The 24,981-nt window shown below is 37.3% G+C and overlaps 1 protein-coding gene across 3 annotated transcripts in view; it reads right to left on the reverse strand.

Moving 5' to 3' along the window:
* The window catches only part of LOC115232685 (GATOR complex protein Iml1), a 120,937-nt gene that overhangs the window by 80,804 nt on the left and 15,152 nt on the right, over positions 1–24,981 (reverse strand). For all 3 annotated transcript variants that reach the window (XM_029777084.2, XM_029777077.2, XM_029802710.2), the window contains exons 2-12: positions 13,794–13,881; positions 12,181–12,230; positions 9,348–9,433; positions 7,672–7,755; positions 7,521–7,570; positions 6,460–6,529; positions 5,164–5,304; positions 3,265–3,334; positions 2,163–2,235; positions 1,868–2,055; positions 737–871 (exon numbers count right to left, since the gene is read on the reverse strand). In XM_029777084.2, coding sequence (XP_029632944.1) covers positions 737–871; positions 1,868–2,055; positions 2,163–2,235; positions 3,265–3,334; positions 5,164–5,304; positions 6,460–6,529; positions 7,521–7,570; positions 7,672–7,755; positions 9,348–9,433; positions 12,181–12,230; positions 13,794–13,881 — 1,035 coding nt within the window. The remainder of the gene's footprint in view (positions 1–736; positions 872–1,867; positions 2,056–2,162; positions 2,236–3,264; positions 3,335–5,163; positions 5,305–6,459; positions 6,530–7,520; positions 7,571–7,671; positions 7,756–9,347; positions 9,434–12,180; positions 12,231–13,793; positions 13,882–24,981) is intronic.

Genomic DNA, 24,981 nt, shown 5'->3' on the forward strand with positions numbered 1-24,981 from the left:
GCGTGTGTGTGTCATCATCATCATCGTTTAACGTCCGCTTTCCATCCTAGCATGGGTTGGATGATTTGACTGAGGGCTGGTGAACCAGGTGGCTGCAACAGGCTCCAATCTTGATCTGGTAGAGTTTCTACAGCTGGATGCTGTTCCTAACGCCAACCACTCCAAGAGTGTAGTGGTGCTTTTACGTGCCACCGGCACAGGGGCCAGCCAGGCAGTACTGGCAACGACCTCGCTTGAATATTTTTACACATGCCACCGGCATAGATGCCAGTAAGGCGATGCTGGTAACGGTCATGCTCAAATGGTGTCTTTTACGTGCCACCGGCACAGAAGCCAGTTAGCCACTCTGGCAATGATCACGCTCGGATGGTGCTCTTAGCACCCTACTAGCACAGGGCTCAAGTGCCAGTAAGGTGACATGTATACACACACACACATATATATATATATATATTTTGAAAGAAGGGGAAGTCACATACATCAACCCTCCCCTAACACTCAACTTGTACTTATATTATTGACCCCAAAAGGATGAAAGGTAAAGTTGACCTTGGTAGTACTTGAATTCAGAATGTAAAGACTTGAGAGAAATGCTAAAGAGCATTTTATCTGATGCAGTGATGATTCTGCCAGCTTGCCACCTTATTGTTTTTTGCTATTAAAATCTCAAATGTTAGAGCTTCAATTCTGAGCTCCAAAGTATTAATCAAATAAGATGAAGGTAGGATTCACTTACCACAATCGATTGTTCTGTGCTTTGTAATGTTTGTTAATTCACGATCAACTTCAAACACACCTGGTCCAGGAGTTATAACTACAGCTACTTGGCCCGTACGATCAAAACTTCGATCAAGATAATAACGCTCAAACACTGAAAAAACATGGTAATACAGAGCATATGAATAATGTTAAGCAGTTTTACATACAAGTTTAAAACATTTCAAAATACTCTCTCTCACTCTCTTTATTTCTCCATTTCTTATAGCTTAGCCTAATGTCCATATGTGTGTGTGTATGCATACATGTAGGTATTTATGCATGCATTTGTGTATAGAGATATACACATATTCCAGTGCATATATGTGTCCATATGTGTTTTATATGTAGGTGCAGGAGTGGCTGTGTGGTAAGTAGCTTGCTTACCAACCACATGGTCCTGGGTTCAGTCCCACTGTGTGACACCTTGGGCAAGTGTCTTCTACTATGGCCTCAGATCAACCAAAACCTTGTGAGTGGATTTGGTAGATGGAAACTGAAAAAAGCCCATTGTATATATGTTTATACGTGTGTGTGTGTGTGTGTGTGTGTGTGTGTGTGTATGTGTATGTGTTTGTATGTCAGTGTTTGTCCCCCCCAACATTGCTTGACAGCCGATGCTGGTGTGTTTACATCTCCGTAATCTTGCGGTTCGGCAAAAGAGACTGATAGAATAAGTACTAGGCTTACAAAGAATAAGTCTTGGAGTCGATTTGCTCAACTAAAGGTGGTGCTCGAGCATGGCCACAGTCAAATGACTGAAACACAAGTAAAAGAGTACTTAAATACACAGATGTATATGCCTTACTTCTACAACTTTTCTATATCTAACAATGTAACAAAGTTTATCTCCCATACCTTGCTATTTTATGCATAGCATGCAATAAAGACAAGCTAGAGCTTCCAAGAGTACTGAACTAATGCAACTGATGCTCTCCTTCAACAGATGTAAGTTGAAACAGCTGTAGGAAAAACATGTTTATCTCTGCATATAGCTCATATGTCAGGCAGATGAACAGGATAGCTTTTATGAAACCATGAAGCTCTCCTGCAAAATTGCCACAGTTACAAATAACAATTACAAATGGAGAAGAAATAAGTGAACACTTACAATTAAGGGACATATTCAAGGTTTCTAAGAAGTTGCCCTGAGAGGCGGTTGAGTTTTCAGCTGGTGGCACAGTTAATCCACATGCCTCATGGTAGCGAACCACTTTCCGCGGATATTCATTAAAAATAACACGTAACTGAATTAAGGTACTAGCCCAATCTTCATAACGCTCATTCTGCACCACAATTCTATTTGAGAACAGGAAATAAAATTTTGATGAAACATTAACATTAGAAAAAAAATTCAGATTAAAACAAGTTTTAAAATTTAGAAATCAGAAAAAAAAATACAAAACCTGTAGAAATCTTCATAGAATCTTCCTTTGTAATCTTGCTGAATCCAATCACGAATAATTTCAGGAAATTCATCTAGAAAATAGAAAAAGAACATATATCCAATATGTACACAATTTCTTACAACATAAACAATAACATCATCATCGTTTAACGTCTGCTTTCCATGCTAGCATAGGTTGGATGATTTGACTAATGACTGGCAAACCAGATGGCTACACCAAGCTCCTATCTAATCTGGCAGAGTTTCTACAGCTGGATGCCCTTTCTAATACCAACCACTCCGAGAGTGTAGTGAGTGCTTTTACATGCCACCAGCATGAGAGCCAGTCAGGCGGTACTGGCAACAGTCATGCTCAAGTGGTGTTTTTTACGTGCCAACTGCACAAGACCCAGTCCAGCAACACTGGCAACAACCTCACTCAAATGTTTTAATGTCTTTCCTTTTATTGTAGTCCTTAATTATAAAATATACACAACAGTAACAGTGGAAACCAGCCTTGTCTTTTGCTTTGTGTCATATTCTTGGTATGGTTTTCAAGGGTGGATTTCTATTCTGTTGCCAACCACTTTACTGTATGAAGTGAGAGAGAAGTTCTCTACTGGAACTAAAGAGTTCTCTCTATCTTCTACTCATCATCATTTTAATGTCTACTTTTCCATGATTGCATAGGTCAGAGTTTATTGATGCAGATTTTCAACAGCTGGATGCCATTCCTGTCACCAACCCTCACCTGTTTCCAAATAAGATACTTAGTTATGTTGCCCTGAATGAGCAGAAACAATATAGTATAGTGAGGATCCTCCTCAGTGTTACCGAGTAGAAGGCATCCTCACTAGAACTGGTGCCATGATAAAATGCATCCACTACAATCAGGAGGGGTAGTCCCCTGACCACACCTAAGAGGGCAGTAACTCCTCATAAGACTTAAAGCATGGATGACCATGAAAAGTAGATGTATGATGATGATGATGATGGTGATAATGATAACGACAACAACGACGATGATGATGATGGTAGTGATGATGATTTAAAATTTTCAAGGAAAGGAAAATGGAATGCTTTCTCCATCTTTCCTATAAGGATAACTTGATACTACTTACCACAACTACTGGCACTGTAGAATGTACGGGAAAATAGAACAATAGTGACATCATGGCAACAATTCTGTTCCTGAAATAAATGAACACGAAAATATGAATTATGCCAGAGGGAAACAGATATAGCTGTGTACAAGAGGCAAGAAAGAAGGGATCCTCAACCAGACTTTTCACAGACAAAGAAAAAAATTATAACTTTTTCTGGGTGTGTAACGGAATGGGATAGGTACAGACTAACCACAGACCAAACAAATACTGATTGATGACAAACCAGATGAACAGTAATTAGCTACAAACCAAATGAATTCTAATTAATGACAGTCCAGATAAATAGTAATTCATGTTAAATTCAGATAAATACTAATTATGAACACTAGGTGTGGCTGTGTGGTTAAGAAGCTTGCTTCCCTGCCATGCGTCATGGGTTCAGTTCCACTATTTGGCACATTGGGCAAATGTCTTTAAGTGTCCCTGGCCAACCAAAGCCTTGTGGGGACAGAAACTGAAAGAAGCCTGACGAATATAAATATACAGACAGACAGATAGATGTAAAACCACAAAACCTCCTATGAGGCCAGCAGAAATATCAAGTCATTAAGAAGGAAATGTTCGATTTTGAACTGAAAGTTTATTTTACTTTATTTCAACAAAAAGCAATGCAGTTAATTAAAGTATGCACCTAAATTATCGACACAATTTTGCCATTTTATTGGTAGCTTATTTATGCCAGCGGCATAAATAATATATTTGCATCTACTACAGATTTGAAATTTTTTCCTTGCAAAAGTTGTCAAATGCCTGGAAAACAAGAGAGTCAATTGGTGCAAGTTCTGGTGAATATGGTCGATGATAGAGTACTTCCAAGTTCAGTTCCTGTAACTGGAGTAGCGTTTTTGTGCAACATGTGGTTGAGCATTGTCTTGCAAGAGAATTGGCCTGTCTCTATTGACCAATCTCGGTTGTTTAATTGCAAGTTCATTAATCTTTTCAATTGGTTGATGTATACATCCACTGTAATTGACTTACCAGGGCTCATGAAGCTGTAGTGGATGACACCAACACTGGACCACCAGACAGACACCATTAGCTTTTTCTGATGAATATTCATTTTTGGGTTGTGTTTTGGTACTTGGTCTCTATTAAAGCACTGTGCAGAATGCTTGCTATTGTTGAAAAGAATCCATTTTTCATCACACATAACAATACGATGCAAAAATGGTTCACTTTTATACCATGACAGCAAAGAACAAGTTTCAAGACAACATGTCATTTGATGCTCATTCAGTTTGTCAGGTACCCATTTATCCAGTTTGTTTCAGATGGTCCAATACAGTTGGAATCAAAAAACAAACTTTGCTGCTAATTCACGCATAGTTTGAGATGTATCCACTTCCACTACAGCTTCCAGCTCATCATTATCCACCTTGGTCTCAAGTCTACCATTGGGCTGATTTTCAAGAGCAAAGTTACCAGACACGAATTTCTCAAACCATCAACGCTCTCATTCACTACATCTTTACCAAACAAACACCTCACTGATATTTCAAGCTGCCTGAAATTCATTGGTTCCATGACGGAACTCATATTCACAAACAACATGAATTTTTTTATCTATCCATGGGTTCACAAAAATTGATTTACAAGAGAAAACCCACAATATAATCAGACACCATGAATTGCATTTTTAAAAAGTGATGATGTAACTCTTCAATGTTGTAAAACAAAGAATTGTCAGGATAAAACATTAGAGTTAACGACTGTCAAATTCCGTGCATAAAAAAAAAACAGACATTTCATTCATAATGACCTGATATTAATCTATTTATGCCATTAAAAAAAATTTGCATATTTGCCATTAAAATTATTTATAGAAAGTTTTGAAGAGAAAATGACAGTGCTTACCTTCCATTTAGCAAAGAGATCTGTAAGGAACCCATTGACAGCTTTCTCAAAATATAGATCCCCATGGACATCAAAATCCCACATTTCAGAGCTCATCTGGATAAAAATCTGGACCACAGCAGTAGAAGATCGGAAAACTATCTAGAAAAGAAAGACAAAAGAAAAATTAAGAAATTATGAAAAAAAAAAAGTTAAAATACTCTAGGAATATGATATGAAAGTTCTGAGATGTTTTGTTTAATGATGAAGAGGAATTACCCATTTAGCTATTTAAAGGCAGTATTTTCTCTTTTTCTTTTAATGAATTAGTCTAGAGGAAAAGGCTATGCTCTTGCCCTCTTGCCATTCTGAAGAGCTTCCAAGAGTACTGAACTAATGCAAATGATGCTCTCCTTCATCAGATGTAAGTTGAAACAGCTGTAGGGAAAACATATGCAAGGAAGGCATTCCATGATGTTTTGGAGAAGATTAGAGCAAAGTCTGGGAGATGGATGACAACACAGGTGTCAAAAGGAAGATAATGATGTATCAGGTTGAGTCTAACTTGAAGTTTGTATAAAATTACTAATTGTTTGAAACTGACATATTTTATTGCTTCAAAGAGGAAGGCCAGCCTTGATGATGAAATCTATTATGTGGATAATGTGAGATTGCAAGGAGAATCATCAATGGTTATCTCTCATGGTAATCTATAACCCACTAGCTCACTTAGTTTTACCTATAATGCAATATAAGAGTCACTGTACACATTCATTGATACAATACACTTATAATATGTCAAATTTTTCTGTTCATTGAAAAGGTTGAAGTGAAATATAAGCTTTCATTTTCAAGTAATCAACTAATGATTCTAAATAAAAGTATCACAACACTGAAATAGGCTTCCCCACCAGCAAGTGAAAAATTTGGCAGAAATACAATAATGTATGTTTGTCTCTTGATGGTTACATTTAACATATTTAAACAACTGAAGAAAGATACTCATTAGTAAGACTATTTTGATTTGACAGGGCCCAAAGAGTACATCATGCATGTGTGTTTACTTGGCATGGTTTCTACATCTGTATGCCCTCCCTAATGCCAATCATTTTACTGCATGTACTGGGTACTATTTCATGCCACCAGCACTAGTGAGATCACCAAGTAGCTTGCAAGAGACAACTGAACCCCAAATAGGTAGGAAAGCACTTTATGCTAGGAATGAGGCATGGAAAGGGGTCATACATAAGGAAAAGAAAAAAAGGACAGATGGAATTATTAAATGTTTGAGAAAGCACATAGCAGCTTCACACTTACCCTTGTGTTATCGTCAATAACTCCACATGTCACACGTTCTCCTTTTGACCATAACTCACTCACCTGACACCTAAAATGGAGAACAAAGTTGGTTTATTACATTTCAAAATTATATACAATCATCAACAGAATGTTTATTACTATAATAAACCTAAGGATGCAACTGAGTTTAAGATATTCAACAGTACAAAATATAAAAATTTTGATGATGATCTGTCAGCATTCTGATCATTGACTCAAGCTAGAATTCCGCCGTCCAAGAATTTGGACCTGGAGATCTCCATTTCCAGCGACTTCAAGGGCCACCTCCCAGTGGTGTCGGGCATCAACAAAGAGCCCTCAACTACAACAAGATGACCAAAGTTATTTTTTGTTTTCCAAAGTCTGGGGTCTCCCACCCCTAAGCCCTAGACTATCACCTAATCACTCTTACCCGTCTTATTGCTTAACAACAACAACAACAACAGCTAGAATTCCCACCAAACAAATGTTTTACAGTATTCATCAATATCTATGCCCTATATACCAACATCTGGAAACTTTATATTAACATCTCATTACCATTTTCAATGAATTTAAATCAAAAACTTCCAACCAGTTCCACTAATCCATAATTATCACAAAGACCAATTATAATAATTATCGTGCAATTCTGAATGTTTAAAGATTCATGCTAAATTAACCTAACATTTCCCCCACTACATTATTGCTATTTCAAAAAGAAATGGTGTAGGGAATTACAAAACAATTTTGCATATTTTGTTCTTAGAGTAATGAGATGTTTCATCACAGATTCTGATAAATTGTTGATTTAAGCAACAAAATACATGATAAATAATGTTGTCTCCATGTTTGTATTTCCCAATACAACACTGATCATCATTATCATCATCATCATCGTTTAACGTCCGTTTTCCATGCTAGCATGGGTTGGACAGTTCGACCAGGGTCTGGGAAGCCAGGAGGCTGCACCAGGCTCCAGTTTGATCTAGCAGTGTTTCTACAGCTGGATGCCCTTCCTGACACCAAAGGTGAATCCTAGGTGAATAAAAAATACTCACCTCATCTCTGCAAATTCTATTTTTTTGTTCAGATAGGCACAAGTGTTGACCTGAAATATAAATACAATTTCATGAAACAAATGTTATTCATATATATACATCATTGGTAAATAACAAAAATTGCAAATGAAAATATAGGCAGTACACTAACCAATTTCTTTCTCATCCTCCACATATCACTTCGACTGTAATACTGTTCTTTGTACAAGAGCTCCACCAAGTCCAAACTGACCTCCTACAAACCAGTGAAAATATTTTGATAAATACAAAAGTATATCTTGTTGTGTCTAGGTAAGGTCATTATGCCAATAAAAATTTAAACAAACACATGCACAGGTTTAATACCACTTCCTTATTTTACCAACAAACTATGCAATGATTTGTTTAATGTATTGATTAAACAATCAATCAGTTATTAGTTTTTCTCTATCAGAGTCCTTTCGTCACTATTTATAACCCCATCATTGACATAACTTTACTTGTCAAGATCTGCTTTGAATCTGTTTGAGAACTAATCTTATACCTCTCTCTCTCTCTCTCTCTCCTCTCTCTCTCTCTCTCTCTCTCTCTCTCTGTAGATGTATGAGTGCTTGCTTACATGTGTGAGTGGTGTAACTGATTATAGGGAAACTTAACCACTAAAAATATTTCTTAAATCTTGAAAAAGAAAACATTTCGATATCTGGAAGACATTTTTAATGTTATTCTTCTTAGAACTGTTAATCTCCTCTTTAACTTTTTTTCAAAATTCTTCTATGACTTCTTAAATTTGATGGTTCTAACAAAACAGGATGATTATCAAAACCTAAATTACAATCATTTGCATTTGCCCAACTGTTAAACTATCTATTATTGGAAACCCCAACCACCAATTCCTGGCCCATTATTAAGTAATAAATCTCTATGCTTCTTTTAAGATTATATTATTGGCTGCATTCTACTCCCTCTGAATCAACCAGCTGGACTCACTTCCTTGCTTTTCAACACCACTGCATATTTCCTTTCCTAAATATTAATTCCTTGAAAATCAAAATTAAGTGGCTTGTGAAACCACTAACTTTTCAAGTCCCATGTGGACCACATTCCCCCAACAAAGACTACTTCTTGCAATAGTGCGATGGCTTATGTGCTTCAATGACCCCAACAGCTATGCCAGCAGAGTGCAAGCTCCTGAAAGGATGTCCTATGCTAGACAGATCAAAGAACAGAGGCTAGACTGACATGAACCACTTCTTCCCAGAGGTAGAAAATGTGTTTGCATTTGGCCAACATCCCTACCTAGGAAAAAGCAATGTTACAGAAGCATTGATGACAATTCAAAGCCAAGATAAAGAAGATAAGTCATCAATGGCCAATGGCCTATGCACCACAGGGAATGATGGGATTACCTAACACATAATAATATGAAGTACACTCACCAACTTCCCGGTTTGGAAGTGATTGTAAGGTTACAAGTAATGTATCTTCTTTTAAATCAGAAAATCACTTCCTCATAATTACATGAACTAAATGGTTAATTTTCTGCCATCTTTCTCTTTTATAAAAAATTTATTAATGCAGTGATCAAATAAATAAATGTTTTAAGTTGCCAACTCACTGCATAGCATCTTTGGCTAATGTCTTCTACTAAAGTGTGTGTGTGTGTGTCCCACCACTGCTTGACAACCAGTGTTGATGTGTAATGGTTTGGAAAGCAACTGATAGAATAAGTACCAGGCTTAAATATAAAAATGTACCAGGGTTGATTCATTTAACTAAAAATTCTTTAAGTTGGTGCCCCAGCATGGCTACAGCCTAATGAAAGAAACCATTAAAAGATAAACTTACCGTAGGATCAACTTTGTTGACATACACATCATTGTAGGGTTTTAAATGAAAAGCACCAGCAATTGAAGACTCTACACTTATACACTCTGAAGATAAAAGAAAACCAAAAACAATATTAATTATGAATACTTTGCAATTATTTTGTTCTTGATTTTGTATTATATTTTATCTGTTGTCATAATAAATATCTGGGAAAGGTACCATGCAGTGAAATTGAACCTGAAACGAAATGACTGCAACCAACTTCTTAACCACACAGCTGTGTTGTTATGATAAAAAGATGTTGCTGTTTAGCCCCATGTTATAATGATTGAGCAAACCAATGAGTAAAAACATTCCAACCATGACCAACTGATCTAGATGTAGGAGTACATTACCTATGTGTCCTTCATTTTTAAGACAGTAGGATGCGATTTGAGGGAGATTTGGGTGCTATTTCAAGCTGATTGAGCAACCATGTAGATGCTACCTCATCAGAGAAAGATGTTTACATTGTTACTATCACTTCAGTATTTATTTGATTCATTACATTACCATGACCGGGCTGGAGTTATATAACTGGTGATAACCACAGTCATGCTAGAAGCTAAAGTGATGAATGACATGGTACAACTAATGCAGGTGACATCTACAACAGAAATGTAGCAGCGAGTTGGCAGTGGAAGTAATGACTGAAGCGGTACTGCCAATGCAGATGATATCTACTGCAAAAATAGCAGCAGGCTAGCAGTGGAAGTAATGACTGAAGTGGTACTGCCAGTGCAGGTGATATCTACTACAGAAATAGCATCCAACTGGCAATAGAAGTGTTCTCTGCAGTTAATCAGGCATTGAAAGATTGAAAGGGACGTCTGCTGCAGGAATAACAGCAGACTGACAGTGAAAGAAATGATTTCTGCAGAAGAGTAGCAGATGTAAAAACTGTAGAAGCAATTTGATAGAACCAATGACTGCAGTGGAAGCAATGAGGTGAGGTCATCATCATCATTATCATCATCGTTTAATGTCTGCTTTCCATGCTAGCATGGGTTGGACGATTTGACTGAGGACTGGCGAACCAGATGGTTGCACCAGGTTCCAATCGTGATCTGACAGAGTTTCTACAGCTGGATGCCCTTCCTAAAGCCAACTACTCCGAGAGTGTAGTGGGTGCTTTTAAGTGCCACCAGCACAAGGGCCAGTCAGGCAGTACTGGCAATAACCACACTCAAATGGTGTTTTTTACATGCCACCTGTACAAGAGCCAGTCCAGTGACACTGGGAACAACATCACTCGAATGTTTTTTCACATGCCACTGACACAAGTGCCAGTAAGGCGACGCTGGTAACAATGAAAATATTGATATAGTTCTTTACAGTTACAAGCATGTTTAACTCTTAAGCATTCAGATCAGTCAGTCAAATATAATGCTTATTTATTCACATTATTTTGAATTAATCATTACTGTCTTGTAGCTTTGATATTTCAGTTACATATTATTTATTTTTAGAATGACATTGTAGTGTAGATGTGAGAGGCCAGATCTGGCCAGTTTGAGCATAAAACAAGTAGAATATTTGGGGCAGACATGGCCAGTTTCAATGCCAATAGGTTGACCCATTAGCATTCAGATTACTTTCTCAAATCATCAACATCATCATCATCATCATCGTTTAACGTCCGTTTTCCATGCTAGCATAGGTTGGATGGTTTGACTCAATAGGTCTCCTCAAGCATAGCAGGTCACCCTACAATCCAAGGTACACAGCAGGTCGCCCATACATTATCACATCGCTTAAAGATTTTGATGGTGTGATTGTTTATTTTTGAATGATATTGTCAGGTAGGTGTGGGAGGCCAGATCTCGCCAGTTTGAAAATAGAACAAGTAGAATAGTTGGGCCTGGAACAGCTGGTTTAGCTGCTAAAAGGTTAATATTACTGTCAGATGACTAACAGGTTCTCATAATGCTTATGTTGTAAGCGTTGAATGCCAACAGGGTCTGAACCTGTTGTGTAAGAGATAAATTTAGAGATTAAGAGATAAGTGAATTGAGAAAATGGTCGGCTCTTGGATACAGTAACAGGGCTTAGGCAGAGGGGGAAAAAGGCAATGCCTAGAACATTTGAGAGGCTGTGAGTGTTGAGTGAAAGAGAGGAAGAAACTGCAACTTATGGGTTATCTTCATACCTCAGACAGATAACTCAAATGCCTGCAATAGAGTGGATTTCACTGAGGATAGCCAAGGATCAGGTGATGTTTAGACTGAGTGAAGGATTACATCTGTCACATAAAGTAATCAAGAAAGGTGACTAATTTGTTTGAATTGATGATGCAGTTAAAAACAAACAAAAAGATTTTTTTTTTCTAATTTTTGGCACAACGCCAGCAATTCTGAGGGAGAGGGGCAAGCTTATTACATTGACTCTTAGTACTTTACTGGTACTTTATTTTATCAACCCCAAAAGGATGAAAGGCAAAGTTGATCTCAGCACCATTTCTACACAGAATGTAAAGAGTCAGAAATACTACACAGCATTTTGTCTGATGTGCTAACAATTCTGCCAGCTCACTGCCTTACAAATAACAATAAATCATATATTTCATTTCTCAGCTACAATAAGAAAAAAACATCAAAGTTTCAAGTGAGAGAGAGAGAGAGAGAGGAGGAGGAGGAGAGGAGGGGAAGCTTGTTCTTAGTTTTTCCAGCTCATGTCAGCATTTAAAAATAGGACAGCAAACAATGATAATGAGATATATAAGATAACGCTTAATATTTTTGGAGAGTGGAGTGTTTTTTTTACTTTGTATGTGGTGTTTTTTTCTTTCTTTAACATAAATAGAATATTTTACCTTTAGCCTGTAAGTCTTCTGTTAAAGTATTCACTTGAAGAAGCAATCGGCTGTGAAAGAGAATATTTTTAGAGTTTAATGGAGATTATTTTGACACTTAGTGGTTATACATATAGGTGTGATATCTATTAAACTTGACAACAAAAACACTTGGTTTCAAAGCTGCAAGATTCTTTTAAAAGCTCAACAATTTTTTACAAAAACACTTACAAAGGGTGTTCATTAAATATTTCCTCTGACCTACTTTCCAAGGGCTGGGATAAACAAAATTTGGCACAATTATTAGTCCTTCTCTACATAGCCACCACCAATGGTGACACACTTCTCCTATCGTTTTATGCAGCTGTGAAGACCTTGTCTGTAGAAGTTGGTAGGTTGCATCTGAAGCCAAGACTTTACCTCGGAAATAAGTCCATCATCATATGAAAAGTGCTTTCCCTTCAAACAAGACTTCATGATGGGAAGGAAGTGGAAGTCAGATGGTGCAATGTCAGGAGAGTAAAGGGGATGAGGAAAGATTTCATAGCTGCAGGAGTGTGCTTCATCTGGGCAACATGCACATTGTGACCTGGGATGTTGTCTCAGAAGAGGCGGACTCCTTAGGTCAGCATGCCACACCTCTCTCTCTCTCTCTGTCTTGATAGTGTCCCGCAATTTTGGCAGCAGAAAAGCACATGCCCCATTAATTGTGGTGCTCTTTACCAGAAAATTCATCATTACTATGCGCTGGTCCAAAAAAACTTTTTACATGCCACCAACACATGAGCCAGTCAGGCAGGCCTGGCATTGATCACGTTCAGATAATGCCTTTTACATGCCACCAGCATGGGAGCCAGTCATGTGGGGTGCTGGCATCGGCCACGTTCAGATGGTGCTTTTTATGTGCCAACTTCTAAAATACAAAATTTTGTCATAAATGTTCAAAGTAAACCATGTTCTGCATGAGAAATTCCACCAGTATACGAAGTTTCAAACTGTTTACTTAAAAAAAATTAATTAAAAAATCTGTGAGCCAAATTGAACAGATCCATAAATGTATTTAAAATGCAAAAAGTTGTAATTTATCTATACCTATAAACGGCAAAATATCTGTGTGTCTGCGTGTCCTTTATACAAATCCAAAGTTTTTCACACAAAAGGCTCACATTTTCTATGGCCTTTCAAAACTGTCTGAGGGTGGTCATGAAGATCTTTTCATTTCCCCAGTCACTCCAGAAAGCCATTAAAAAATAAATTGATAAACCGACCCCTTATGCCCATAAGTTATGGGCATATGGGCATTGCCAAAGTCCAATGAATATTAATTACTCTCATAAAAAGCTCCAACTAGTTCATAAACAACAAAACTGGCCCGGGCTGAAATGTGATAAGAAACTTAGCTTTTGATTTAGTGAGAAATTTTTACTACTACCCAGCAACGAACAACAAGCACTAGCACTAGACCCAGCAATGCCAGGTCATAGTGCTAGTGATAGAATAAAACAATTTAAACTGATTAACTAAAATCATATTTCTAATTGCATTTCATAAGAATTATTCCAAAACAACATATAATCACATGAAGAGTATTAAATGTTTGAATGAGTGGTTTAGACAGCATATAGATTCTGTACCTGTAATTTACTTGGGCATTATAAATCTCAAGTACATCTCCTTGGTTTATTCCTGGGAAATCTTTCGGATTGATGAGAAGGTCATACTCTGTAAAAGAATTAAATAAAAAAAAACTAGTGAATGAATGGAAAATCTTTTAGATGGTAAAGTTGCTAAAGTTGAATGAAGGTTGTGGGTGGGGAAAAGCATCTAGAAACTTTCTCCAAGATTACATAAAACAAATTTTTATATGGTTATAAAATAAATCATGATTACTGAATAACAATTAAAATAATATTGTTGTTGCATCTCTGGAAGGTCATTTTACCAATTAAAGCACAAACACTTATATTTCACTTCTTTTTTATTATAATTAGTCAACTAGTTAATTAAATAACTGACTAACAATTAGCGTGACCAATCATTTGATCAATCAATCGATTTATCAAAGTTCTTTTGTCACCATCTGCAATCCCATGAATAGTATGCCCACATCTGTTCCAAGTTTATCTGCTTTATTGGCAAAAATTACTCTCGCAAACTATATCATCTGTGTCAACAAATACTTTCATATCAAGAATCTTTTAATGTGTGTGTGTGTGTGTGTGTGTATGTGTGTGTGTGTGTGTGTGTGTGTATGTATGTATGTATGTATGTATGTATGTATGTATGTATGTATGTATGTATGTCATCATCATCATCATCATCGTTTAACGTCCACTTCCCATGCTGGCTTGGGTTGGACAGTTTGACTGAGGGCTGGCAAATCAGAAGGCTGCACCACGCTCCAATCTGATCTGGCAAAGTTTCTATAGCTGGATGCCCTTCATAACACCAACCACTCCAAGAGTATAGTGGGTGCTTTTTATATGCCACCGGCACGAGGGCCAGTCAGGAGGTACTAGCATCGACCATGCTCAAATGGTGCTTTTTACATGCCATCAGCACAGGAGCCAGTCAGGTGACACTGGCAGCGATCACACTTGAATGGTGCCTTTTATGGTCTCAACTTCAATAGAAAAATATAGTCAAGAGCAATTCCACTGCTTGAATCATACTTTACTTCACAGGCAAAGTAAGCTGATCTAAAAATAATTATTATTATAATAATAAATTTTATCTCTAAGTTATCCAATTTTATCTGTTGAGATCAAAGAAAGAGATTTTCATAAGCATCTTCAAATAGTAGACATTTCCACTTGTTTGATAACTCATTGTTTAGAGTTCAAATCCTGCTGAGGACTTCGACTTTTATCCCTGATTTTTCAATAAATAAGTACTAAGAATATATTAAGATCAAATTTTGTCTCACTATAAAAGATGTCTACTCAATAGAAATCAAATTTTTTTTTTAATAGTTGCAAATAGGGATTAATCCATTCGTTAAAATATTTCTGTTGAAATATACTACCCATTTTTTTTTTTCAAGTAATTTTGAAAATAATGAAGAATTTATTAAGCTGGTATTTTAAACAAATTATTGTTGGAAGGTTTTAGTTTAAATCACTTTAAAACAGGAAGCTTGTATTATGGAACCAGGAGTGATTCTTAGGCAGGTTGTTATCAAAAGGGTTAATGTGTGTTAATCTCGGAAAAAATGTCATAGAAAGAAACAACCTATAAAACTATTGAACAACATACAACTAAACTTATGAAATATCTGGTAATGTAAAACGTCCATACAAATAGTTTGTTAAAAAATAACATTGGGAGTGTCAAGGTACAAAGCTGAAGTTGTTTAGCCCAAGCCAAATCTGAATGAACAGGTCCATAATTATAAATTTCATGCCAAAATCATCCTATCTCTTCTTTTTCAGACAAAAAAAAACCCAAATATATACAGTCCTGTGTTGGGAAGATGTACTTTGCTTAAATATTAAAACAATTATTTTTGGTTGTTGTTGCTGTTGTTTTCTCACAACTTAGTCAAAGAGGAAGAGTGGTGCCAGTTCAGTCACTCCTAGACTAGTTCCATTAATACAGCTGATGTTTAATATGAATGTGTAGAAGTCAGTTTCATCATCATCACCATCATCGTTTAACATCCATTTTCCATGCTAGCATGGGTTGGACGGTTCGACCGGGGTCTGGGAAGCCAGGAGGCTGCACCAGGCTCCAGTCTAATTTGGCAGTGTTTCTACAGCTGGATGCTCTTCTTAACGCCAACCACTCTGTTAGTGTAGTGGGTGCTTTTTACATGCCACCGGCACAGGAGCCAGAGGAGGCTGGCAGCGGCCACGATCGGTTGGTGCTTTTTACGTGCCACTGGCATGGAAGCCAGTAAAGGTGGCGCTGGCATCGGCCACGTTCGGATGGTGCTTTTTATGTGCCACCAGCACAGGTATCACAACTACAATTTACATTTGATTTTTATTTTGATGTTGATGTACTTGATTCAATAGGAAGAAAATGAAAAAAAAAATGAGCAGGCAGGGATGATTCCTGATGGTTAAAATCCTGGAAAGGAAATGTTGACATAAAATGTTTAATGAAAGGTCTGAGAGGTATGACACAACAGGGATGACAAGAGGATGGCGAAGTGAGCCTGGGTAGAGTGGTGAAGCAGCTAACACATATAGAGCAGTAGAGGCCAACGTAATAGCAGCAAAATGAACAAGAACAACTTTCTGTGCATATTCTATGTATGGTTCATACAGTATTGGTTGCTTTTTCTGATGAGTTGTAGTGCACCTGAGTACTGTATACAATAAGTTCATTATTATTACATACCTATTTCTTTACTACCCACAAGGGGCTAAACAGAGAGGGGACAAACAAGGACAGACAAACGGATTAAGTCGATTACATCGACCTCCGTGCGTAACTGGTACTTATTTAATCGACCCTGAAATGATGAAAGGCAAAGTCAACCTCGGCGGAATTTTAACTTAGAACGTAGTGGCATACCAGTGGCTGGAGTATGTTGGTGAGTGAATTTTTGCCAATCAGTAGACCATTCCTTTGACTGAGCTCATCATCATTCAAAAACTACCCAAACTAGAGGTGTGGCTGTGTGGTTAAGCAGCTTGTTTCTTGACCATGTGGTCTGGGTTCAGCACCCATAGTGTGGCACCACAGGCAAAGTCTTCTACTAAAGCCCTAGACTGACCAAAGCCTTGTAAGTGGATTTGGTAGGGGGAAAGTGAAAGAAGCCCATCATATATATGTGTGAGTGTCTAAGCATGTAAATGTGAACATGTGTATATTGACTTACGGTATTGGTTTGTTTACATTCACAAAAGTTAGCGATTTGGCAAAAGAAACCAACAGAATAGGTACCAGGCTTTAAAAAAAATAAGAACAACTCAAAGATGCCTTGTAAAAGGCATTGGTGTTGATACTGGTGTGTCAGGTAAAAAGTAATGGTGATGGTACCCTGTAAAAGCATGGGGACAGTGTCACATAAAAAGCCCCAGTACACTGTAAAGAGGTTGGTGTTAGGAAGGGCATCAAACTGTAGAAAATATGCCAAAACAAACTTGGTGTGACCCCTGGCCTTGCTAGTTCTTGTCAAGCCATTCAACCCATGAGAGCATGGGAAATGGAAATGGAAATGGACGATGATGATGATGATGGGGTTGATTTGTTCAACTAAACTCTTCAAGGTGATGTCCTGGCATGGCCACTGTCCAATAACTAAGACAAGTTAAAGGTGAAAGAGCTGGAACCATTTCATTTTAAAGCCATTCTCTTGACTGAGTTTTTCAGCTTGCCATTGAAATCATCATCATCATCTTCATCATTTAACGTTTGTTATCCATGCTGGCATTGGTTGGACAGTGTGACCAGGTTGGCATGCTGGAAAGCTGCACAAGACTTCAGCCTGATTCGGTATGGTTTTTTTATGGCTAGATGCCCTTCCTAAGGCCAACCACTCTGAGAGTGTAATGGGTGCTTTTATGTGTCACTGGCATAAGTGCCATTTGCATTATACCGGGCTGCTTTTACATGCCACTGGTACAGGTGCCAATTTGCATGACACCGGTATCTGTCATGTCTGTGATTTTGCTCAACTTGATGAAACAAATGAAACAAAATATTGAACCTTAAAAATAAAGAATTATCTCACCATTCTAACACAAGAGAATATATGCAAAAGAGTAGAATAGCAAAAAAAAAAACATCTACCAATTTTATCATGAAAAACAATCCATGTGACAGAATAAATTAAAAACTAAGACAATTTCACAATGCTGTCAGGGTTGATAAAATAAGTACCAGTTATGCACTGGGGTTGATTTAAATTCCGTCAAGGTCGACTTTGCCTTTCATCCTTTAGGGGTCGATAAATTAAGTACCAGTTACGCACTGGGGTCAATGTAATTGATTTAATCCCTTTGTCTGTTCCCTCTATGTTTAGTCCCTTGTTGGTAGTAAAGAAATAGATAGTAAGATCATAGTTTTACTTATAAAATATAATGTCTCACAACCATGGAGTATAACCATTTGCACACAAACATCATAAAGTCTACCTTTCATTCTGAGAGATACATGCACAACATATTGGTTATTGTAATACAGACATCATCCTATGTGAACTACAATGAAAAATATACGAGAAAGATATAGTATATAATTTTTTTGTGCAGAGGTTCCATGAGACATGTAATTTATTTTAAGGGTTATGCAAGGATAAAAAGGCTGAGAAACACTGGTCAACATAGTCAGTCACAAGACATTGGTCAGTCTGGGACTATAATAGAACACACCCAAGGTACCATGCAGTGAGACCATATAAACCTGAAACCATATGATTGCAAAGTGAGCTTCATAACCACACGGCCATGCCTGTACCTATCCCAGTATTTTCTTTATGTGATTGCTTTCAGATATGAAAAAATACCTGAACTTCCCATAACTCATAATTACACAGTTAGTGTTGAGACAGTTGTAATTATATTTAGATAATCATCCGGATGGGTGGGGTTAAACAAGCAAAGTTTTTGTCTATGAAGATACTTCTAGAGCTGAGTTAGAAACAGCGAGAAAGAAATAACACAATAAATGAAGTAAAAACAAGTCATCAAAAAGGAAGTGGGAGCATGAAATGTGATGACACAAGTTCAAGATCAGAAATGGTGAGCACCATTATCTAAAGAGCTGTCAATGGGAGAATGATAGCAAAACTTCTAGTGTTAAATTTTCAAATATGAGGTCTGATAAATAAGTATCCGGACTGTTGCCATAGTAACGAAGCTAAAGCATGTAGAGTGAAGCCACTTGGCACATATTGACCTTGAACTCTGCTGTGCGTGTGCACTAAGTTTTAATGTTCCAGCTCACTTCTGCTTTTTACCGCTGTGCTTGGAAGGAAGGTGTGTAGCATGTGATCGTTGCATTGACCATAACAGAGAAAGCTGTCACGGCGATACCTGCTCAGAGGCCTGCGCAAAGTTGCAGAAAGTGTGTGTGCTGCACACAAGTGTGTGAGTGGGTCAAGTGTTTCCATGATGACCAAAAAAATGTCAATATTGACGAATGTTCTAGGAGACTTGCAACCAGCAGAACTAAGGAAAATTTCACAGATGTGCATACTGCTGTGATGAGAAATCATCAAATCACCATCCTTGAGTTGCTAGAGGGTGTGCAGATTAGTTATGGTTCAATTCAGTCTGTTATTACTGAAGATTTGGGTATGAAATGCATGTCTGCTAAGTTTGTACCAAAACTGCTTTGAGCTGACCAAAAAGACACTCAGGTTTCAGTTGCACACGATCTCCTTGATTGTGTCAAGAACAATGAAAACCATTTGAAAACTTTGTGTAAGCCTCTGAGTAGGTATTACCAAGCTTTTTGATGCAGAGTCTCTGCTCAACTTTCTCTGTCATGGTCAATGCGATGATCACACACTACACACCTTCCTTCCAAGCACTGCTGTAAACAGGGAAACTGAGCTAGAACATTAAAACTTCGGGCACATGCACAGCAAAGTTGAAGGTCAGTTTGTGCCAAGCTGCTTCACTCTGCATGCTTTAGCTTCGTTACTATGGCAACAGTCTGGATACTTATTAATCAGACTACATTTAGCTCCACTCACCTGTCAAGAAAGGCACAATGGATATTAGATAGTAATAATAATCTATTATTATTAAGACAGTGAGTTGGCAGAATCATTAGCATGCTGGATGAAATGCTTAGCAGTATTTTACCCATCGCCACATTCTGACATCAAATTCTGCTGCAGTCGACTTCGCCTTTCATCCTTTCAGGGTCAATAAAATAAGTACCAGTTGAACACTGGGGTCGATGTAATCAACACAACCCCTCCCCAAAATGGCTGCCCTTGTGGAAAAATTTGAAACCATTATTATTATTATCAAGGCAGTGAGCAGGCAGAATCATTAGCATGATGGGCAAAATGCTTAGTGGCATTTCATCCGTCCATATGTTCTGAGTTCAAGTTCTGCCAAGGTTGACTTTGCCCTTTCATCTTTTCGAGGTGCATAAAATGAGTACCAGTTGAGTACTGGGGTCGATGCAATCGATTTATCCCCTCACTCAAATTTCATGCCTTGTGTCTATAGTAGAAAGGATTATTATTATTAGTATTATTTTATTTGTCTGGTAGCTGTAGTGAAAGAGGTAGTGTGGTGGACTTATTTGAAAGGGCTAAAGTCAGACACTTTCCTCTTTGGTCAAGCCCTCATCAACCCTTCAAGTAAGGGTGGAGAAGGAAGTGTTGCTTTCTAGCAAGTTTATTGAAAAATTGGTGAATGTTGGAAGAATGGTCAGTGTGGAAGGACCAATTCTGAGTATACACCTGTAAAACTAAAAGAAGAGCTCTGGCCCTGTTGGTCAGGCACCCGTGGCTTTTGTGGGTTTTTCCTCAAGTAGCGTTAAAGTGCCTCCTCCTACTGGGAGTTTTGTGTGATTTTTCTTTGTTATTTTATTTACACATTCTAAACCCTTTGCATTGTCCTGTTTTGTCATTTCATGTTGCTTTTATGTTAGCCCTTGTGGCCAATAAAAGAATAAATTATTATTAATGATAATAATGTGGTGGTCCCATAGGGGAACGATGCTACTATTGTTTATAGCCCCAGGAAGACATCTCCTCAAGCTGGCTAACAACACACTGTCTGATTAGTATTTGCAAAGGGAAATCATCGTTCCCATCTTTAGCCTTACGTGATACCCGGGTTTCTGGGTAGTAACTCATCATCAGTGTGTGATAATCACTAGCTAGCGATGAGAACTCATTCCAAACGCAAAATACTATATGCTTTTTTCAATGACAAACAGTCACTGATCTCGAATTATTGTTATCATTATTATTATTATCATTATTATCATTGTTATTATTAAGGCAGCGAGCTGGCAGAATCGTTAGCATGTTGGGCTATATGCTTAGCGGTATTTTGTCTGTCGCTAATGTTTTGAGTTCAAATTCTGCCGAAGTCGACTTTGCCTTTCATCCTTTCGGGGTCAATAAATTAAGTACCAGTTGCATACTGGAGTTGATCTAATCGACTAGCCCCCTCCCCAAAAATTTCAGGCCTTGTGCCTAGTAGAAAAGATTATTATTATTATTACTACTAAGGTGATGAACAGGCAGTCATTAGCATGCCAGGCAAAATGCTTAACAGCATTTTGTCTGTCTCTACATTCTGCGTTCAAATTCCGCCATGGATGACTTTACCTTTCATCCTTTCGGGGTTGATGAAATAAGTACTAATTGAATACAGGGGGTCGATGTAATCAACTTGTCCCCTTCCCCAAAAATTTCAGGCCTTGTGCCTAGTAGAAAAGATTATTATTATTATTATTACTACTAAGGTGATGAACAGGCAGTCATTAGCATGCCAGGCAAAATGCTTAACAGCATTTTGTCTGTCTCTACATTCTGCGTTCAAATTCCGCCATGGATGACTTTACCTTTCATCCTTTCGGGGTTGATGAAATAAGTACTAATTGAATACAGGGGGTCGATGTAATCAACTTGTCCCCTTCCCCAAAAATTTCAGGCCTTATGCCTTTATTAGAAAGAATTATTATTATTATTAATATAATTATTACTATTAAGGCAGTAAGCTAGCAGAATAGTTAGCATGCTGGGCAAAATGCTTAGTGGTAGTTCATTCACCAAGGTCAACTTTACCTTTCATCCTTTCAGGGTTGACAAAATAAGTATCAGTTGAGCACTGGGGTCGAGGCAAGCAACTTAACAACTTCTAGATATGAGAATAAAAAACTGCATTCCTCTGTCAAACCATATCGAGTCAGTATGGTAGAGTAGACTCATCAAACTGGTATGATCTCAAGCTCAAATCTTACGGCCTACACATCAGACCGTGGTTGGTGATGCCATTGTCTTGCAGTGGATTGATTATAGGTAATCAAACACAATCCAATAATTAAGGCTGGGATGTATAATGACATGCTGGATTAACTATTAAGCAAAATAAACACATGCTTAGGGCATCAAGAGAAGGAGGGGGACACAACAGAAATGGTAAATGGTTTACAGCACAAAAGAAATCACTTTAAACTTGCTAAAATAATATTCGGGATGCCTTTATCTCTACTGATAAGTATAGATGCAGATGTGTTACCTAAGATTAATTTTGATGATCTGATCAAAGACACAGCAATTCAAAAAAGTAGAAGGAAACTTTCCAAATATAAATAAAGTGGAAGTATACAAAAAGAAACATTATTTTCCCTCTTACTGTTTTGTTTCACTTTGAAAAATAGAAATTTATTTTATGCTTTGTTATTGTTTATATTTTAAATTACATAATCTTTTATAGAGGCACCAAAATCTTTTAAGTGCTTAGGGCCTCAATGGGTCTTAATCCAGCCCTGGTATAATGTATCAGTTTTGGGCATCTTGTCTGTTATGTTATTATCAAAGTGCCCTTTCTTTGTTACCCTCTCATCCGTCACTCACCTTCACCTTCTCTTCTATTCACTGCACCATTCTGCTAGTGTAATAAAATATATCATTAGATCAGTCCACATGCAATTTTCTCTTTATCCTTCTCATCATGGTGCCTATGTAACTGAAGAATAACATTAGATCTGTCTGTTTTCAATACCTCCTACCATCACCCTTGTCATTCTCATTATACATATATACATATATATATTAACGAATTTTTCCACCGTCTAGGCTCAAAAAAAGCCTTTATTGTTGGTTTCCCAGTCCTGTTTTTATTCTTTATTTGTACTGTTTTTTTTCTTCATTTGTATTGCTTTTACGTCCTGTTCTTTTCACTTTTTTTACCCCTCTGCAAAATAATTTTATTTAATTCATTTTGCAGGAAGGACTGCTTCGGCCGGATCGTGTTCTGCCCTTACCTTCAAAACACACATTGAGTCGAAACAGGGGCAGCTGATGAAGGGGAATATTCCTTGTATTGTTTGTCTTGTACTCTGTTTTTTCGTTGTTAAAAAAAGTCTGTTTCCTCGTTTGATTTTATGTTTTCATTTCTCGTTGTGTTCTACATTTATTTGTGGTGTCCTGTACTCATATATGCATGTATATATATACATATAGATGTAGGTGTGCACATATATGTATGTATGTATGCATATGTTTTATTTATTAAATTGTTATTATATATATATATCCTATATGATCTCTCTGACCATCCTTCACCACTAATACTAACCATCACTCACTCTCATTTCCTTTTCTCTTTATCATTTCTTTGTCACACCTCTTACTCTGTCTTTCCCTTTCATGCAACTCATACTGTTTCTCTACTCAATCATATTACCAGCAAATAGCATGTATCTACAACCATTGTCTCTTCATGACTATATCAGCTTTCAAACTCTTCCCTCTATCACACTTCCCCCCACCTACTCATATAATAATGGCGGTGGTGTTAGTGACAATGATTTTCTGGTCTTTCACCCCCTCACTTTGGTTCTCTTTGTCATCACTCATTCCTCTATTCACTTTTTCACACATCTGTTACAAATGGAGACATTTTCCCAAAGTTCCAAGCAGTGGGACTCAACCCAGAATTATGTGGTTGGGAAGCAAGTTTCTTACCACACAGCCATGCCTGCACCTACATTCACTTTTCAATTATATCTTAATATTACAGTCATGAGGTTTCAAAAAAATTTGAGGCACACTTCTGCAGCCTGGTCACTGACACAATTCCATCACGTCTGTTGAAAATCAGTTTCTGACAAGTTTTTATAACCCTGAGTGGAGGGGAGTCTCCTTGCCTTTCTGTTCTTTTTCATTTTATCCTTTCTCAACTCTTTTTTTTTTTTCTTTTCATACTTCAGCTTAAAGTATGTTACTTTAAAATTATACTCTTTGACTTATCTTGTTTTACAGTGAACTTTAGACTTGTGAATCTTCTATATTGTTTCTGTCTGAACTTTCGACATACCATTAGTCACTTTCCAATTCAAGTCTCAATTCACTCTCTCTATCTGCATTTATACATATTTATTTATTTATTTATTCACTTCATTGAAATTATTTCTCTTTTTTTCCATAGTTACTACTTAAGGTGAAATGATACAAAGAATAAAAACTACCTAAATTAAAAAGAAAAGACATATATATATATATATATATTTTACGGAGATGTACTTGCATAGCAAGTGACCTGATCTGAGATTGTGTGCTGGAACGAAAACAATTGCAGCGTGGAAGGTGTTTATAAGCCATTTAAGAAACACACAAAAAACATTAGATTCACTTCAACATTTAAATTTAATTTGTTAAAATATTTTCGTTGCTTTGAGACCACGTCCTGTTCACTGACAAAATTCCGTGCTGCACGGAGTTTTGTCAGTGAACAGGTCGCGGTCTCAAAGTGAATCTAAAGTGAATCTAACAGTTTTTGTGTGTTTCTTAAATGGCTTATAAACACCTTCCACACTGCAATTGTTTATATATATATATATATATTCACATGCATAAAATTGATTTAAGGAAGGAGGGAATATATGCACTTCTTGCATATGGTGAATTGGTGTTACTTCATTTGAGATTGCAAACGAGGCTAGTTTAGTAACTTCATGGAATGAAGAAGTCATCATGTTCTTAAACTTTTTCATTGTACGCTCAAATTGGGAGGTCTTAACGCAAAATTTGATTAACAGCTCAACCAGGAGATGTACCTTGCACACTGAAGCTTGACTGAATCAGTGACACCTAAGAATAGACTGGATAACTGCCAAAAGACAACATGCAGGACAATATGTGTTAGCATCCCATCCATACGTGACAACTTG

This window comes from Octopus sinensis, linkage group LG1 (genome assembly GCF_006345805.1).
Source record: "Octopus sinensis linkage group LG1, ASM634580v1, whole genome shotgun sequence".
NCBI classification, from domain to species: domain Eukaryota; kingdom Metazoa; phylum Mollusca; class Cephalopoda; order Octopoda; family Octopodidae; genus Octopus; species Octopus sinensis.